Raw genomic sequence first — 17,288 nt, forward strand, 5'->3', positions numbered from 1 at the left:
GATTGCAGGCATGAGCCAGGCATTTATTGCTCAAGGCTAGCATTCTACCACTTGGCCATAGCACCACTTCCGGCTTTATCCTGTTCATGTGGTAGTGAGGATTTAAATCCAGGGCTTCATGCGTGCTAGGCAAGCACTGCCTGGGCCGTCTTTGAACTGTACCCACAGATCTCAGCCCCTTGAGTAGCCAGGATTACAGGCATGAGCCACCAGCACCAGCTTTTTTTTTTTTTTTTTTTTTTGCCAGTTCTGGGGCTTAAACTCAGGGTCTGGGCAATGCCCCTGAGCTTCTTTTGCTCAAGGCTAGCCCTCTACCACTTGAGCCACAGCTCTTTCTGTGTATGTGGTATTGAGGAATCAAACCTAAGGCTTCATGCATGTTAGGCAAGCACACTACCACTAAGCCACATTCCCAGTTCCCAGCTTTCTAGTTTCTTTTTCTACAGGTGTTTTGCACAGCCCCTTGCTAGTCTAGCTCAGTATTCCATTCTGGTAGTCCTCATATATTTTTTTTAAAGTAGGGTCTCACTATGTAACTCTGGCTGGCCTTGAATTTTACAGGTATGTACCATGTTGCCCAGCTCAATACGAAGTGTTTTTTTTCTTTTGTGGGCAGATTACCCATAGCCATCCACGCATTAGGGCAGTGCTCTACTGAGTTACATCTGCAGCCTCCTGCAAAGCTCTCCAGGGGGGGCAAGGATAAGTCAGATGGAGATCTTAGGACTGGGAAGGTGGCTCAGTGGTAGAGTGCTTGCCTTGTATGCATGAGGCCCTGGGTTCGATTCCTTAGCACCACATAAGCAAAAAGAAGAAAGCTAGAAGTGGCACTGTGGCTCAAGTGGTAGAGCGCTAGTCTTGAACTGAAGAGCTCAGGTACAGCACCTAGGCCCTGAGTTAAAAAAAAAAGGGGGGGGCTGGGTAGGTGACTCAGTGGTAGAGCGCTTGCCTTGCATGCCTGAGGCCCTGGGTTCGATTCCTTAGCACCACATAGGCAAAAAGAAAAAAGCCGGAATTGGCGCTGTGGCTCAAGTGGTAGAGCGCTAGTCTTGAGCTGAAGATGAGGGACAGCGCCCAGGCCCAGAGTTCAAGCTCCACTACTGGACCAAAAAAAAAAGTCTTATTGACAGATGGAGATCTTGCTCTGGGTTTACAGGCTGCTAAAGCAATTCAAGTCCTGGGGCTTGAACTCAGGGGCCTGGGCATTGTCCCTGAGCTGCTTTTGCTACAGGCTACTGCTCTACAACTTGAGCCACAGCTCTACTTCCGGCTTTTTTTGGAGATGTGTGTGATTTATTGGAGATAAGAGTCTCATGGACTTTCCTGCCCAGGCTGTCTTTGAACTATGACTGTCAGATCTCAGCCTCCTGAATAGTTAGGATTATAGGAGTGACCCACACTGGTGCCTGGCAGGGATGTCTTTTTTTTTTTTTTCTTGTCAGTCGTGGGGCTTGAACTCTGGGCCTGGGTGCTGTCCCTGAGCCCAGCTCAGGGACAAAAGCTCTACCACTTAAGTCACAGCACCACTTCTGGTTTTGGTTTATTGGAAATAAAGAGTCTCATGGACTTTCCTGCCCAGTCTGGCTCTGAACCATGATCCTCAGACCTCAGCCTCCTGAGTAGCTAGGATTGTAGGTGTGAGCCACTGGTGCCCAGCAGGGATATCTTTTGAAGAACATCGTTAAGTAGCTGTACAAAAGAACTGCCACTCAATAAAAGTTTATGAATATAACACATCTTGATTATTGGGGGGAAAAAGGGTAAAGTGAGGCTAATGGGGTGTAGGAATTCAGAAAATTAAACACATTTCTCTCTCTCTCTTTTTTTTTTTTTTTGGTCAGTCATGGGGCTTGAACTCTGGGCTTGGGCGCTGTCCCTGAGCTCTTCAGCTCAAGGCGAGCGCTCTACCACTTGAGCCATAGCGCCACCTCCAGTTTTCTGGTGGTTTTATTGGAGATAGAAGTCTCACAGTCTCTCCTGCCCAGGCTGGCTTTGAACCGCGATCCTCAGATCTCAGCCTCCTGAGTAGCTAGGATTACAGGCGTGAGCCACCAGCGCCCGGCTAACACATTTCTCTTCTTCAATCCATCTCCACATTCTTTGTTTTGGATATTAACATTTATTTATGTAAGATGTTGGACTTGAACTCAGGAAGGGTCTGGGCACTGTCCCCGAGCTTTTGTGTTCAAGGCTGGCACTCTGCCACTTAAGCCTCAGTCCACTTCTAGCATTTTGTTGCCAGTCCTGGGGCTTGAATTCAGGGCCTGGGTGCTGTCCCTGAGCTTCTTTTGCTCAAGGCTAGCACTCTACCACTTGAGCCACAGCATCACGTCCATTTTTTTTTCCTGTTTATGTGGTACTAAGGAATGGAATGTTAGGCAAGCACTCTACCATTAGACCACATTCCTAGCCCCTACTTCTAGCTTTTTGATGGTTAATTGGAGATATCTCCTGGGTTTTTCTGCTCAAGCTGTCTTTGAACCTTGGTCCTCAGGTCTCAGCCTCCGGAGTAGCTAGGATTATATAGGTGTGAGCCATTGTGCCTGGCTTCCCTTAGCTTTTTTCTCAAGGCTGGCACTCTACCACTTGAGTCAGAGTTCCACTTCTGGCTCCTTGCTAGTTAATTAGAGATGAGCCTTGTGGACTTTCCTGCCCTAGATTTTTTTTTAACCATGTAGACAGCCCACCCCTGATGGTTTTGAACTTCAAGCCTCAGATTTCAGTTTGTAAGTAGGATTAAAGGCATGAGCCACTGATGCCCAAATAACTTTTTTTTTTTTTTTTTTTGGTAGTGGGGCCTGAACTCGGGTCCTGGGTGCTGTCCCTCATCTCTTCAGCTGAAACAAACCCAAATACAGAAACAAAAACTACAGATTAATTTCTTTTTTTTTGGGGGGGGGGTCCAGTCGTGGGGCCTGAACTCTGGGCCTGGGCTCTGTCCCTCAGCTCTTTAGCTCAAGACTAGCACTCTAGCTCTTGAGCCACAGCACCACTTCCGGCTTTTTTCTTTTTGCTTATGTGGTGCTGAGGAATCGAACCCAGGGCCTCATGCATGCAAGGCAAGCGCTCTACCACTGAGCCACCTTCCCAGCCCCCAGATAGGAAGAATTTACTGGATTGTTGGACAAAGACCATAAGATGAGAAATGCAGAAAAAGAAAACCTGAACTACACAGAACATATTTTACAGTCTGTCCAAGAGCTGATTCTGGTTTTCCAGAGTCTTCTCTGGTTTCAGAGTAGGGAAATCTGGCCTTGAGGAAGTGGTTTATTCAACGTCCTCAGGGCTTCTTAGAGATGGGATTCTGCAAGGGAAAACAGTAGCTGTGTCCTGTCTTTAGTTTTGAGGCTCCATTTGCAAGGAAGGAGGGCAGCAATGGCCAGCCTGGGTCGGCAGCACAGGCAGAAGCTCAGGCTGCCTAGGAATGGCTTGGCTGTCATCCCAGCTGGTGCCAAGCGGGCATTCCAACCAAGTCTGGGTACCGCAGAGGGGATGTCAGGGACTGCAGGGTAGGGAGAGAGATCTGGAATCACAGAGATTAAGATTCCCAAACTCAGGTATTGGAGGGAGAGCCTCCCCACAGCCAGGTGTGTGGATTGAATCCCAGTTCTTGCTCCTGTGAGCCAAGTGCTCTACCACTGAGCCACACCCCAGCCACTAACTAGGCTGGTTCCTTTTTCTCGTGTGTGTGTGTGTGTGTGTGTGTGTGTGTGTGTGTGTGTGTGTGTGTGTGTGTGTCTGTGTGTGTGTCTGTGTCTCCTAGGGCTTGCACTCAGGCCAGGGCCTGGATGCTGTCTCTGAGCTTTTGCTCTCCAGGCTAGTGTTACACACGGAGCTATTTTTTTTTTTTCTTTCTGGTTTTCTGGTAGTTTGTTGGAGATGAAGAGTCTCAGGGACTTCCCTGCTTTCCTTCCCAGGCTGGCCTTGAACCGCGATCCTCGGATCTCAGCCTCCTGAGTAGGATGACAGGCGTGAGCCACCGGCGCGCCCAGCTCCTCCCTGTTACTGAAAATAAACTTCTCAGTTCTTTCCATCTGTTCTGGAAAATTAAAAAGCAAGTTTAAAAACCTTTCTATTGCCTTTTGGGGGGGTTTCCTGGCTTTCCCTGTACCTCGGGTCGGTCAGACCCTGGAACGGCGGGGCGGCCCTGAAAGCCCCATGCTTCCCGCGCGGCGTCCACTCCTCAGGCTCCGCAGTCTCCGGCCCGTCTCCCTCCCGGGCGCCTTCGCCGGGTTCCCGCGCGGTCAGCTCCCGGCCGGGGCCGCAGGGGTGGCGGGCGGGCGTCGCCGGGCCGTCCGCGGCCGCGGGGTGGAGCGCGGCGCGGCGGGCGTGCGGTCCTACGGACTGCAGGGGGCGCTGTGCGCGCCCCGGGGCGCGGCCGCCCGGCGCAGCTCCTTTTAAAGGGCCAGCGAGGCACGTGGCTCGGGGACTCAGCTCGCGGCCGCCCGGCAGTTGCTCCGAGGCTGAGCTGCTCCCGCCCACAACCGCCACCGCCGCCCGCGTCAGGCCCGACCAGCCGGCCCGGGACCGCAGACCAGCGGGGACGCGGGAAGCCATGGCCGAAGCGGCGTCCGCCCGGGTAAGCGCCCCGGCCCGTGGACGCGGCGCGGACAGGGCCGCCGCAGACGCGTGGGCCCGCGAGGGCGTGGGTCCCCGCCCGGCCGCGGGAGCGCCCGCCGCGGCCTCCCGCCCTCCGCCCGTCCGGCCCGCCGCGGCCTCCCGTCCGGCCCTCCGCTCGCCCGGAACTCCGCGGCCGCCCGGCCGGCCCGCCGCGGCCTTCCGCCCTCCGCCCTCCCGGAACTCGGCGGCCTGGCCCTCCAGCCCGCCGCGGCCTCTCGCCCTCCGCCCGCCCGGCCCCCGCGGCCCTGCCCGAAGCCGCCCAGTGAGCGAGGGCGCGCGCGGCCCAAACCCCGGGCGCCCCGACGGCGGGCCCTGCGGTCCACCCCTCCGCGGCCCCGGCCGGGGCCCGGACGACGTCGCGCTGCAGACCCACACTGCGGCCGCGGCCCCGGCCTTCGGTGCACTGGAAGCCCCGAGGGGCGAGCGGGCTGTGGGCCTGGGGGCCCAAGGCCGCTCCCCAAGTGGATGGGGCCCGGGCCGGACCGGGCCAGGGCTGCAAGGCCGCCACCTTGGAGATTGCCTACGACAGGGCTTCGGGGTTTGGGCTTGGGTTTTGTTTAAATCATTTTTGCAGTTTTATCGTGCTAGGTAGATCAGGCACAGCATGGCTGATCCAGAGAAAGTAGTCCTCGGGTCCTTTGGACACATTAAAAGAACTTGTGAAGAGTTCCTCCATCAGTATCCGCTGTAATGTTTCCCGGCAAAGTTTCGGAAAGGTGTTTCCTGGCTGCTTTTTGAGGGGAGCTTCCACTCCTTCCCTCCAGTTAGTGAGTGTGCTGTGCATCTCATGTTGGCTCCCTGAGTGCCAGGGAGAGAAAAAGAGGGGAGAGTCTGCAAGTTCTGACCCTGTTGGGGGTGTGTGGACTGGAAGGCCTTTAGGATCTGTCCAGTTTCCTGTCACCCCGACCGGATGAAGCCTGCTTCTTCTCTTGGTTCTGAGATCTTTTGGTCCCCTCACTGGTTATTACACCTCAGTACCTTCCTGAACATTCCTTCCTGCATTTCTGCTCCTTTTCCTCACATACCTTATCCCAAGAAACTCCCAACAGGACTGATTTGCCCTGACTCTTGTTATCCTGATTTGTGGCATTATTATAACTACAGTCATCCCTAGCTTGGAGGCTGAGGGAGCCCTAGTGTTTACCTCTCCAGAATTTTTTTTTTTTTTTTTTTTTTTTTTTGGTTGGTCATGGTGCTTGAACTCTGGGCCTGGGCGCTGTCCCTCAGCTCTTCAGCTCAAGGCTAGCGCTATTAACACTTGAGCCACAATGCCACATCTGGTTTTCTGGTGGTGAATTGGAGATGAGAGTCTCATGGAGTTTTTTGACTGGCGGGCTTTGAACCATGATCTTCAGATCTCAGCCTCCTGAGTAGCTAGGATTACTGGCGCAAGCCACCGGCACCTGGTTTCCTTCTGAATATTTTATTCATTTTTGTACTTGACTTGAGGGTTGTTTCTGAGCTTTTCCCACTCAAGGCTGGTGCTCAACTACTTGAGCCACAGCTTTTCACTGGTTAATTGGAGATAAGTCTCATGGACTTCTCTGCCATACCTGGCTTCAAACTGTGATCTTAAGATCTCAACTTCCTGAATAGCTAGGATTACAGGCATGAGCCACTGGTGCCAAGCACAATGTTTGTTTTTTTTTTTGTTGTTGTTTTAAAAAAAAGTTTTTCCCTATGGCCTGTTGAATCTTTGGAGCTAGAGCCTTTGGATAGGGAGGGCAAACATTTCTATACAGAATTTTTCTTCTAGAGAAGGATCACATCAGCTTTTAAAAATATCTCTATTGTCCCTTTTACAATGATAGGTGTTCAATAATTTTTGCTGAATGAACACATTCCTTCATTGTTGAATAAGTAGCTACTGCACACCAGCTGTGAGACACTCTTCAAAGCTGGGTTAGCTGGATATAGGGACTCATGGGAGGCCACGCTGGCTAGGGTACAGCAAATAACAGGGCAGATGGGAGGTCAGAGGTTCGCTGTGGCATGAAGTTTCGATGGTATCCTGCCTACCACGGGGAGCTTTTGAAGCGTTTTTACTTGGCCATGGAAGTGGTGTTTGTGTTTTAAAAGCGTACTGACCACTATAGAAAGGGTGCTGGGGCAAAGATGAGAAGAGGAGAAATCAGATGAGTGGAATTGCAGTAGCCGGGACAAGGTAATGGCTGAGGGAAGGGAGAAACAGGGCAGATTTGAGATAATTTCAGAAGTCAGATAGATTCGACTCGATGGTGTGACCTAACTGTGAAGGATGAGGGCAATAGAGAGATGAGATGTTACTTTGTCTTTCCAACAATGCTCTCAGCAACATGAGCCAGGACTGGGCATTGAACGTGTTCTGGAAGGGTCCCATATCTGACACCCTTCTAATGATGGATGATGGAGAGAGAATGTGACATGACTAGTTCGTAGGGTTCCTACATCATCAGTGTCTTAGCTGGGCTGCTGCAACAAAATGCCATAGTCTGGATGACAGCAGAAATTCAGTTCTGGGGCTGGAAAGTGAAGACCAAAGCTGCTGATGTGGCTCCTGGTGAGGGCTTTCTCCCTGGCCTGTAGGTAGCTGCCTTGTGAAGGTGGAGAGAAGCTTAATGCTTCTCCTGTTTTACCCTCCTGACCATATTGCCTCTTCAAAACCCTATCTCTAAGTATTGTCACATTGATGATGCAGATTTGAGGGAGACACAACCTTTCAGCCCATAGCTGTCATCATTATAACCTATGCCCCGTTGCATAGGGTTCACCTTGGCCATTGGCCTGGGCTCCTGACTGGTTGGTGTCCCAGCCTCCCATGCCCTTAGCACACTGCTTTGTGCCCAGGAGGATTTCCCATGGAGCTGCACAGGGGCAGCAGACGTTCTTGTTTGCATTTGCATTATTTTGAGACAAGGTTTCATTATGCAGACCCAGCTGGTCTCCAGCTCCATGTCCTTTGGGTTTGAACTCAGTGATCCTCTTGCCTCATAATGGGTGAATAGCATGGCTGGCCCTGAAGTAGAGTTTGGTACATTTTAATCCCCTTTAGGAGCAGGTTCCCAGGAAGGACAAGCAGATGAGTGAAGAGCAGCCTCCCAGTCCTCCTTCGCCCCAGCCAGTGGCAGAGCAGAGCTCGTACCTCTACTCCACGGAGATCACCCTGTGGACCGTGGTGGCCGCCATTCAGGCCTTGGAGAAGAAGGTAGACTCCTGTCTTGCTCGCTTGCTGACTCTGGAGGGACGCACAGGGACCGCCGAGAAGAAATTGGCCGACTGCGAGAAGACCGCCGTGGAGTTTGGGAACCAGCTGGAGGGCAAGTGGACCGTGTTGGGGACCCCGCTGCAGGAGTACGGGCTGCTGCAGCGGCGCCTGGAGAACGTAGAGAACCTGCTGCGGAACAGGAACTTCTGGATCCTGCGGCTGCCCCCAGGTGGCAAGGGCGAAGCCCCCAAGGTAGCCTCTGGATGCCCTGGAGTGGGGAGCCCAAGGGCCCGTGTCTGTGAGCGTGTGAGTGAGCGAGGTGACCCTTGTGGTTCCAGGTGCCCCTGACCTTTGATGATGTGGCCGTGTATTTCTCTGAGTGGGAGTGGGGCAAGCTGGAGGACTGGCAGAAGGAGCTCTACAAGCACGTGATGCGGGGCAACTACGAGACGCTGGTGTCCCTGGGTAAGGCCGCCTGGGAGTGTCTAGGCCTTCGTGCGTAGCTGGTCTCTGCAGTCTCTGCTTTGCACAGCACACCTCTTCCCATTTCCCCTCCCTGCTCTGTGTGCAGATTATGCCATCTCCAAACCTGACATCCTCACCAGGATAGAAAGGGGAGAGGAGCCTTGTCCTGAAGACTGGTGGGGCCAGGAAAAGGGGAGTGAGGAGTCTGCATGCTCAAAGAAGTCAGGCACTGGTGAGTGTGGGCAAGGATGGGAGGCGCCTGTCTTTCTGGGTATCCTGAACCATTTGGGAGCTGGGAAGAAAGCTGAGGTCCTTAATCCAGAGTAGTCCACACTGCCAGCCAGGGAGAGGGCTTTCCCTGAGAGCCCCATGGTTCTGCCTTTTCCACGTGGCATGGGTAGGTTGTGAGGGCTCTGGCTGACGCAGAGCCTGGAGTCAGTGGGTGCTTCATGACTAGCTGATTGTCAGTAATGGTGTCAGCACAGCAGTACCACTGTCACCACTAGGCACCTTCAGGGGTGTCCATATCTACCTGCCCCCGGCTCAGCCTGCCGCAGGAAGCCACTGCCATACAGGTGAACTTCCAAAGGATGGGTTCTTGGGGCGGGCTAGGCCTGGGGCCTGTTCTTCCCATGGCTCTTTGGTAATTTCCCGCCAGAATTTAAAGAGAAAAAAAATATTTAATTTAAATAAAACAATTTGAGCTGGGCCCTGGTGGCTCATGCCTGTAATCCTAGCTACTCAGGAAGCTGAGGATCAAAGTTAAAAGTGAGCCCAGGCAGGAAAGTCCATGAAACTTTTTTTTTTCTTTTTTTTTGTCAGTCGTGGGGCCTGAACTATGGGTTTGGGTGCTGTCCCTCAGCTCTTCAGCTATCGACTAGCCCTCGACCACTTGAGCCTCAGCCACACTTCCAGCTTTTTCTGCTTATGTGGTGCTGAGGAATCGAACCCAGGACCTCATGCATGCAAGGCAAGCACTCTACCACTGAGCCACCTTCCCAGCCCCCATGAAACTCTTATGTTCAATAAACCACCAGAAAACTGGAAGTGGTGCTGTGGCTCAAATGGTAAAGTGCTCTCCTTGAGCTGAAGAGCTGAGGGACAGCACCAAGGCCCATAGTTCAAGCCCCACAACCCACAAGAAAAAATAAATTTGAAAGTAAGTAGAAGCCAGGTGCTGGTGGCTCACTCCTATAAAACCAGTTACTCAGGAGGCTGAGGTCTGAAGATCACAATTCCAAGCCAGCTGGAGCAGAAAAGGCATTGAGACTTTTTTTGGGGGGTCCGGTCGTGGAGCCTGAACTCTGGGCCTGGACACTGTCCCTCAGCTCTTCAGCTCAAGGCTAGTGCTCTACCACTTGAGCCACGGCATCACTTCTGGCTTTTTTCTTTTTGCTTATGTGGTGCTGAGGAATCGAACCCAGGGCCTCACGCTTGCAAGGCAAGCGCTCTACCAATGAGCCACCTTCCCAGCCCCGTTGAGACTCTTATTTTCAATGAACCACCAAAATGCCAGGAGTGGAGCTGTGGCTCAAGTGGTAGAGTGCTAACTTTGGGCAAAAACAGACTCCAGGCCCTGAGTTCAAGTCCCAGGATCAATATAAAAAAAAAACAAAACGAGAAAGTAGCAGGACAGTGAACCTCCCAGCAATGATCATCTAGACTTAACAATCATCCAGCTTTTTGTGTTTCATGTCCTTTTCTAAATGTAACTACACAGCACTGCCATCTCCTGTTCTATGCACCCCCCACCTCCTGCAGATATTTGCTGATTCTAATAGCTCAAAGTCCACATGCTGCATTTGGTTTATATAAATCAAAGTACAAGAAAGTCCTCCCCTCTCCCTGCCCACTAGCATCCAAAGAGTCAGGTGGGTCCTGTGACTGAAGCGTGTCTCAGGAGGATTCCTTCTGCAGGCTCAGACTGGGAATGCCATGTTTGCAGTGTGACTTTGGCTCTAGGGCATTGCTGCTCTTTCTGTGCTGTCAGTGTCCCCCATATCCAGCCGTACCAGGCCTCAGTTTTTCTTTCCATGGTTAAAAACTTGGTTTTGAAGCCGGGTACCAGTGGCTCACGCCTGTCATCCTAGCTATTCAGGAGGCTGAGATCTGAGGGTCAAGTTCAAAGCCAGCCCTGGCAGGAAAGTCCGGGAGACTCTTATCTCCAGAAGTGGCGCTGTGGCTCAAGTGGCAGGGCACTCGCCTTGAGCTGAAGAGCTCAGGGACAGTGCCCAGGCCCAGAGTTCAGGTCCTATGACCAACAACAACAAAAAATTGTTTTTGATCCTTGGCCCTTGAATTGTCAGGGTTTCATATTTTGATGTAGTTTTTCCCCCTGTCAGTGTTTCGTTGTGCTCAGGGTCAGCATCTTGTGCTTTGGACAGTATAGTAAGATAAATGCTGTATTTGTTCCATGAAGAATTGAAAGACGAGGCTATAGAAGATGGTAGGCTAACATTTCTAGGGTCTACTGAGCTTGCAGCTGTCTTTGGGTTTATCCTGGAAGTGCTGGTTTGGGGATCTGGTGTCATTTCTGTAGATAATGCGTGTGGAGCAGCACTGCCGCTGTCCACTGTTGCTCTCCTGTACATGAAGGGAAGTCAGCAGGGACGCTAGCCAGCACACGTCTAGCCTGGACATCATTCTCACCTCCTCTAACATGCCAGCTTATGTCACCAGTGCCCTGGGAGAGAAATGCCACTGAAGGCAGAGTAGACAGGTACCACCTGTGTTGAGTACTCTGTGGACCCTGCAGTTCAGGAAAAGCCAGCGTGGACAGTTCCAGCTAGATGTGTCAGCAGGACCACTTTCATCAGTGATTCAGGACTTCCTGTGGGAACATTTTCTGCTCATTGATTTCAAACCGTTCTCAGTGCTTGGAGACCAGGACTGTGGACCTTCGGCCCTTTCCTGTCACATGATAGATCCCTTCAGCTCTTTTGCCATTAAGCTTTTGCTGATATTTCTTTCCTTTCTTTTTTCTTTTTTTGTCAGTCATGGGGCTTGAACTCTGGGCCTGAGCACTGTCCCTGAGCTCTTGAGCTCAAGCTGAGTGCTCTACCACTCTACCACTTGAGCCACAGCGCCACTTCTATTTTCCTGGTGATTAATTGGGAATCTCAGATTTTCCTGCCCCAGCTGGGAATCTCAGATTTTCCTGCCCCAGCTGGCTTTGAACCGCAAACCTTAGATCTCACCCTCCTGAGTAGCTAAGATTACAGGCGTGAGCCACCAGGCACCCAGGTGATATTTCTTTTATCTCTCTTCCCAAGTTGCTTCCTTAAAGCAACACAAACACTCGTATGAGTTCCTTTGCTTGTGGAGGGAGGGCACATGTGATCATTTGGGGGCTGTATCACTTAAAGTTTGTAAATGGTGACAACTGGGTGGTTGCCCAGTGCAGCCGGCACCCGAACAGCTGGTGGCATATGCATAGCTGTTTCTCCTCTCTGCCTTAAATAGCCAGATTCTAGACTCTGCTGCCCTGCCCTGCCCTGCCCTGCAGGGTCCTCTCAAAGACCTGCCAGGGCTGTGCACAGCGCTGTTCCCTGACCTGGAGGCTTTGGTGGGGATCCTGGCTGCTGCTCCTCATCACACCCTGTCCTGATATCGCAGGACCCTGGGGACTCTGCAAGTAGTCACTCCTCACGGTCCAGCCACGAGGCAGGGCAGCCTCGGTGTGGAGCTCAGTGTCATCGATTTGCATTCCCCAGGCCTCCCTCCACAGCCACAGTGGGTCCCTCGCTCTGACAATCCTACCCAAGAGGAGCCAAAAGATCAGACCCCTGTGCAGCAGCGAGATGAAGTAAGAAGACCCCCTCCTGGGCCAGGCACTGGTGAGTGAGGAGAGCTGGGGCAGTAGCACGCATGGCACCAAACCATGGCACCAAGAAGCCACACTTCTCCCCTAGTCAGGGGAGAGCAGGGGCTGGGGATGCAGTTGGGCTGAGCTTGACAGGGTCCTAGGCTCCTGGGAAAGGTGCTGACATGGGCCTCAAGGAAGGTTCAGGAAGAGGTCTAGTAGAGCTTTGGGGGATCTGGGCATAACTGTCTGGCTGGAGCAAGAGTTGGGCCCAGGTTGGGCCTCCTGAGATTTTTTTTTTTTTTGGGGGGGGTCCAGTCCTGGGGCCTGAACTCGGCCTGGGCGCTGTCCCTCAGCTCTTCAGCTCAAGGCTAGCACTCTACCACATGAGCCGCAGCGCCACTTCCGGCTTTTTTCTTTTTTGCTTATGTGGTGCTGAGGAATTGAACCCAGGGCCTCAGGCATGCAAGGCAAGCGCTCTACCACTGAGCCACCTTCCCAGCCCCTCCTGGGATTTCTTACGGTGGTCACATCCACATGCACGGTGCTGGGGCTGCTGGTGGGGTGAGGGGCAGTTTCCCAGGGTTCTTTTGAGAGTCCTGCTGGGAACCCTAGCTTTAGTCACTGCTCTAGCGTTCCCTCTCCCTGTCCTGCTACTGTTCTCAGGCTGTTGCTGTCTTTCTTCCTCTGAAACAGACACAGAGGGCCCTGGACATGAAATGTGGCAGGGGACCGACCCCCAAGGCCTACTTTCCTTCTGTTTCAGTGTTCACTGGGCTAGTCTGACTTCTTCCCCTGTCCTTCCTTCTTGCTGTTGGCCTGACTTCCAGTTCCTGTTGCCTTCTTCCCAGTGGTTTTACCTTGTTCCCTTGGAACGTGACTCTTACCGGTGTGCAGGGGGGGGGGGGGGGGGACAGCCCCTCCCTTTCCTGCGCTCCTCTTCCCTGGCCCGCGGGTAGTTGTGGGCTCTGCTCAGGACTTGGAGGGGTGGGACCTTCTCAAGGCCGTGTCCGTCCCAGCCCATGGCAGTCCTAGGTTACCCTGGGGCCTCCACAAGCCCTCTGTCTGGCCGCCCTCAGATGCAGAGGCACAGGTGGAAGACTGGGCCTGCAGGGAGCTTGGTGGTGTGACCTGGCCAGTGCTTGTTACCTCGGAAGCCCTCCACATGGACGCATAGTCTCCTTGTCCAGACAGGCCCTTGTGCACATCCAGGGCCTGTAGGAACTGCTGTGGGGAAGGCCCTCATGGGTGCTCTCTCCAGCAGATTTCTCAGCAAGCTCCAGCATTCTGTCTTCAGTTAAACAAGAGGCAGAATCTTCCGAGGAGGAGTCACCAACCTCCCCTCCCAGGGGTGTCCTGCCTGGTGTGGGGCCAGGTGAGTGAAGCCGGTGAGAGTGGAGGTCTGCCCCCCGCCCCCCATGGGGCCAGGTGCACCTGTGGTCCTGGTTTTCTCCGTAGGGCTCTGGCCTGGCTGGAAAGGTGCTGTGGCTCACTGCCTCTGTCTTGCACTTTGCTGGTGTTTAAGTGTACAGTGAGCCTTCAGGTGTTTGGGATGTGGACAGGCCCCTCCCCTCTGAACTGTAGGGTGAAAGCATTGGGGAGCTGCTCATACTCAGCTGTAACTCTTGGCACTGTGCTAGCACCTCTGCCACAGCTGGACTCTTTCAGAGCTCTGCTTCCCATGTCTCCCCTCCACCTCTCCATCCAGCTGTCTCCCTAGACTGACCCCTGACCCTGCAGGCCTCTGGCTCTGCAGCTTTCTCTCCCCTCCCATGGAGTTCTAGGAATGAAGCTAAGGTGGCAAACAAGGCTGGGTGGCAGGAGGTGGGGGGGGGGTCTTTCTGGTGTTGTACATGTGTGGACCTGTGCCCTGCTCTGTGGGTGCCCAGAGATGGTGGGAGCAGGCTGGGCCTGGTGGGAGCCCGTGGTCCATGTGGAGCCGACATCGATTCCTCTGCCAGGTGGTGCGGTGACCATCAAGACAGAAGCCCAGTCTGAAGATGAGACGGAGCCCGAGCAGCTCTTCCTGGAGGCCGCTAGCCGGCCTACGTGTAGAATCCCCAAAGGGCCCAGAAACAGGACTCGAGGCTCCCGGCGGCGGCACCATGCCCAGGGCATGTCCAGGGGGTCGGTAGGTGAGCCCCAGGCGGCCGGAGCTGCGGGGGAGTCGCCCCGGGTCCTCCCCCGACGGCGGGAGCGGACTTTCCCCTGCCCTGACTGCGGGCAGAGCTTCCGCCTGAAGATCAACCTGACCATCCACCAGCGGACCCACGTGGAGGAGGCCAGGGAGGCATGGGACGGCGCCTCTTCCAGCTGGGGGCAGGACCCCTCCACCCTGGAGCCCGGGGAGGTGGTGGTGCCCGGGCCTGTCATCGGCTGGCTGCCCGAGGAGCCCACCAGCCGCCGCTCCCTGGCTGGCCGGGCCTGCCTGGGGCGCAGGCCTGCGGCCACCAAGGTGTACCACTGCAGCGAGTGCCTGCGCTTCTTCCAGCAGCGCAAGAGCCTCCTGCTGCACCAGCGCCTGCACACCGGCAACAGCCAGGGCTGTCCCGCCTGCCCCTACTGCGGCAAGGCCTTCCGCCGGCCCTCGGACCTCTTCCGCCACCAGCGCATCCACACAGGCGAGCGGCCCTACGGGTGCCCCCAGTGTGGCCGGGCCTTCAACCGCAACCACCACCTGATTGTCCACATGCAGACCCACTCGAGAGGCCAGGCAGGCCTGCACTTTCCCATGTCCTCTGGCCAAGGGAGCCCGCCCTATGGGGAGGAGGGCTGACCAGGCAGGAGCCCTACCTTCCGCCCCCCAGCTACCCTGGCAGGACCTGTGCTGTGTATCGGGCCTTCCCTTGTGCCTGATGCTGGTTCCAGGACTGTTCCAGAGAATCTTTTTTCTTCATTGAAATGGGAAGCAGCAACTCATGGTGACCATGTGTGTATGACAAGGTGCCCCCTTTTCTAGTTCCTGTTTGTCACTCTTTGCTTCCTTTCCTACATTCCTGGCTTGTAAAGATTCTTTAAGGCTTTAGGGGACACCAGTTCTCAATGGAGTCTTTGGACAGCACCATGGTTGGGGGACCAGATTGAGGCCCTTCCAGGATGGGGTGAATCGGACCTTGGGCACTGGCATGGCTCTGGCTCCTTGGAGGTCTGCCTGTAGTCCATGTGAAACAACGGCGAGGACAGACCCCCGAGGAAAGGCACTGGAGATCTTTTCTTCTCACTTTGAGACTTCTCTGTATGAAGCGTTCCTCAGACTTTTATTGTTTGTATTTGCATTGGGGACCAGGATCTCCATGTGGGGCAGATGGGATCAGAGAGGAGCTCAGACCAGACCTGCTCTGGGCTTTGGCCTCTGTACTGGCAGCTGTGTCTCCCGCTGTTTCCCAGCGGTGGGTGGCCCCCTGTCTTCCTAGTTCCTCTGCTGCTGGGCTGTCTTCCATTCTATACCTCAGCTGTCTGTTCCTTTGGGAGTGGATGACCTTCCCTTCCGTTCTCAGGCTCCTTCGGATTGAGTGACTCATTGAAGGGACTCCCAAAGATGCCTTGAGGAGGCAGAGAAAGCCTAGGTAGATCCTGAGATTAAACTTGGCCTGGGAGGGGCTGTTAGCTTACCTGGACTCGGGCCTCCAGGCCTGTTTAGTCATGGTAATCAGTTCAGGCTGTGGGTTAAGTTGGGCTGGGAGTTCTGGAGCAAACCTTCAGCCACATCTTATTAGGTGCATCCCACCTCAGAGTTGCCCATGTCAAATTAAGAGGCACTGGCAAAGAAGAAGCTTTTTTTTGGGGGGGAGCGTCGGTTGTGGGGCTTGAACTCTGGGCCTGGGCCCCATCCCTGAGCTCTTCAGCTAGCCACAGTGACACTTCCAGTTTCCTTGTGGTTAATTGGAGATGAGAGTCTCAGATTTTCCTGCCCCAGCTGGCTTTGAACCGCAATCCTTGGATCTCAGCCTCCTGAGTAGCTAGGATTATAGGAATGAGCCACTGGTGCCCAGCAAGAAGCTTGCTTTTTGTTCTGTTCTGCCTGAAGGCCTCCTTTTTAAAAGTTTCACATTGAAGTTTATCGCTTTTAACCCCAGACAGAATTCCCCAGGAAGGACTTTTCTCTTCCTGGTTCAGTGAAGTAAGACTTTCTCCCTGGGCTGGTGCCCCAGGGGCTCTTTCACCAAAGAACAGGTTCAGATTGAGTAAAGTCAGGCTAGTGTCCACCTCATGAAGAATTCTTGAGGATGGCTGATTTCTTGTGCCTCATAGTCATAGTACCTTGTTTGCTGCCTGTAGACCAGCCTGGTATGTATGGGTGCTTCTGAAACTGGGGTAATGGGTCCCCAGCTTTCCTGATAGTTTGCTGATCTATTTGGCACAGCATTTTCAGGCCTGCTTCAGGTTGTTTGGGTGCCTAGGACTGTGTCACTTCCTGTTGCCCTTTCGGCACTGGCCAGTCTCCCAAAACCCTGAGTAGACTTGAGGTCTGATGGCAACGTTGTCATCTCTTGGATGCAGGAGTATGTGCAGGTCCAAGACTGGTCACCCATGGTCATCTGTGTTGGGGGTTTTGCTCATCTTCTCTCCCAAATCTTGCCTGGGTCCCCACAAGTTTGAGCTGTCAGCAAGTGCCAGTGGGAGGAGGCACAAAAGGAACCTCTTGCCGCTTAACCCTCAGCTTAAAAGCCAGTCTCAAGGTTGTTTTGGGAGTGCTTCCAGGCTATGAGTTCTGCCCATTTCCTAGGCCTGCTTCTCTAACGGTAAGGCTCTCTGTAAATACGAGTACTCAAAGCACAAGGCTTTTCCTGCTTTTGTTTTTCAGGGCATGCAATGTGCTCAGCTCCAGCTCGGCCTATTGATTAGGACGCACTCTGTTGGCTGGGGGGGGGGAGGGTCGGAACCCCGGTTAGGTCCCAGGCTCTCCTGGTGCTGTAAAACAAAAATGACTGGGTCATTAAGGACTGAAGTTGGCGGTCTCTGGCCCCAATTGGTGCTCAATAAACGTGTTGGCAGAAATGCATGCAAATGGCCTGGTTGCTAAGTGGGAGTGGCTGGCACCCGCGCTCGCCGGCTAGGAAGAGGAGTTGCTAGGCAAGAGTCAGCTGTGGTCCCCCCACCCTCCGGCGTTAAAGCGCCTGAAATCTTAGGTGTTCACCTGCTGGACTCGCATCAAGCCTCGGCTCACGCCTTGGGGGCGGGGTTTCCAGGAGTAGCCAATAGGGAGCTGGTTCTGGG

The 17,288-nt window shown here is 53.9% G+C and overlaps 1 protein-coding gene across 2 annotated transcripts; it reads left to right on the top strand.

Moving 5' to 3' along the window:
• Positions 1-4,445: 4,445 nt before the first annotated feature.
• Positions 4,446-17,060, top strand: LOC138809905 (zinc finger protein 783-like). Of its 2 annotated transcripts, none has more exons than XM_069996999.1 (7): positions 4,446-4,579; positions 7,652-8,056; positions 8,143-8,269; positions 8,376-8,501; positions 11,983-12,105; positions 13,333-13,446; positions 14,033-17,060. In XM_069996999.1, exons 1-7 carry the CDS (start codon positions 4,556-4,558, stop codon positions 14,845-14,847), a joined length of 1,734 nt encoding a protein of 577 aa, XP_069853100.1. In that variant the 5' UTR covers positions 4,446-4,555; the 3' UTR covers positions 14,848-17,060. The 2 variants fall into 2 exon arrangements, with proteins under 2 accessions (XP_069853100.1, XP_069853101.1); XM_069997000.1 differs by having other exon boundaries at positions 13,336-13,446.
• Positions 17,061-17,288: the final 228 nt, after the last annotated feature.

This window comes from Dipodomys merriami, unplaced genomic scaffold (genome assembly GCF_024711535.1).
Source record: "Dipodomys merriami isolate MVZ:Mamm:240054 unplaced genomic scaffold, mDipMer1.0.p SCAF_5, whole genome shotgun sequence".
Classification (NCBI taxonomy): domain Eukaryota; kingdom Metazoa; phylum Chordata; class Mammalia; order Rodentia; family Heteromyidae; genus Dipodomys; species Dipodomys merriami.

Bases quoted from the DNA above. Each gene is read 5' to 3' on its own strand.
- LOC138809905 (XM_069996999.1), top strand. From the start codon at position 4,556: ATGGCCGAAGCGGCGTCCGCCCGG. The intron at 8,057-8,142 runs GTAGCCTCTGGA...TTGTGGTTCCAG, and splicing joins GCAAGGGCGAAGCCCCCAAG to GTGCCCCTGACCTTTGATGA. The intron at 12,106-13,332 runs GTGAGTGAGGAG...TGCTCTCTCCAG, and splicing joins CCCTCCTGGGCCAGGCACTG to CAGATTTCTCAGCAAGCTCC.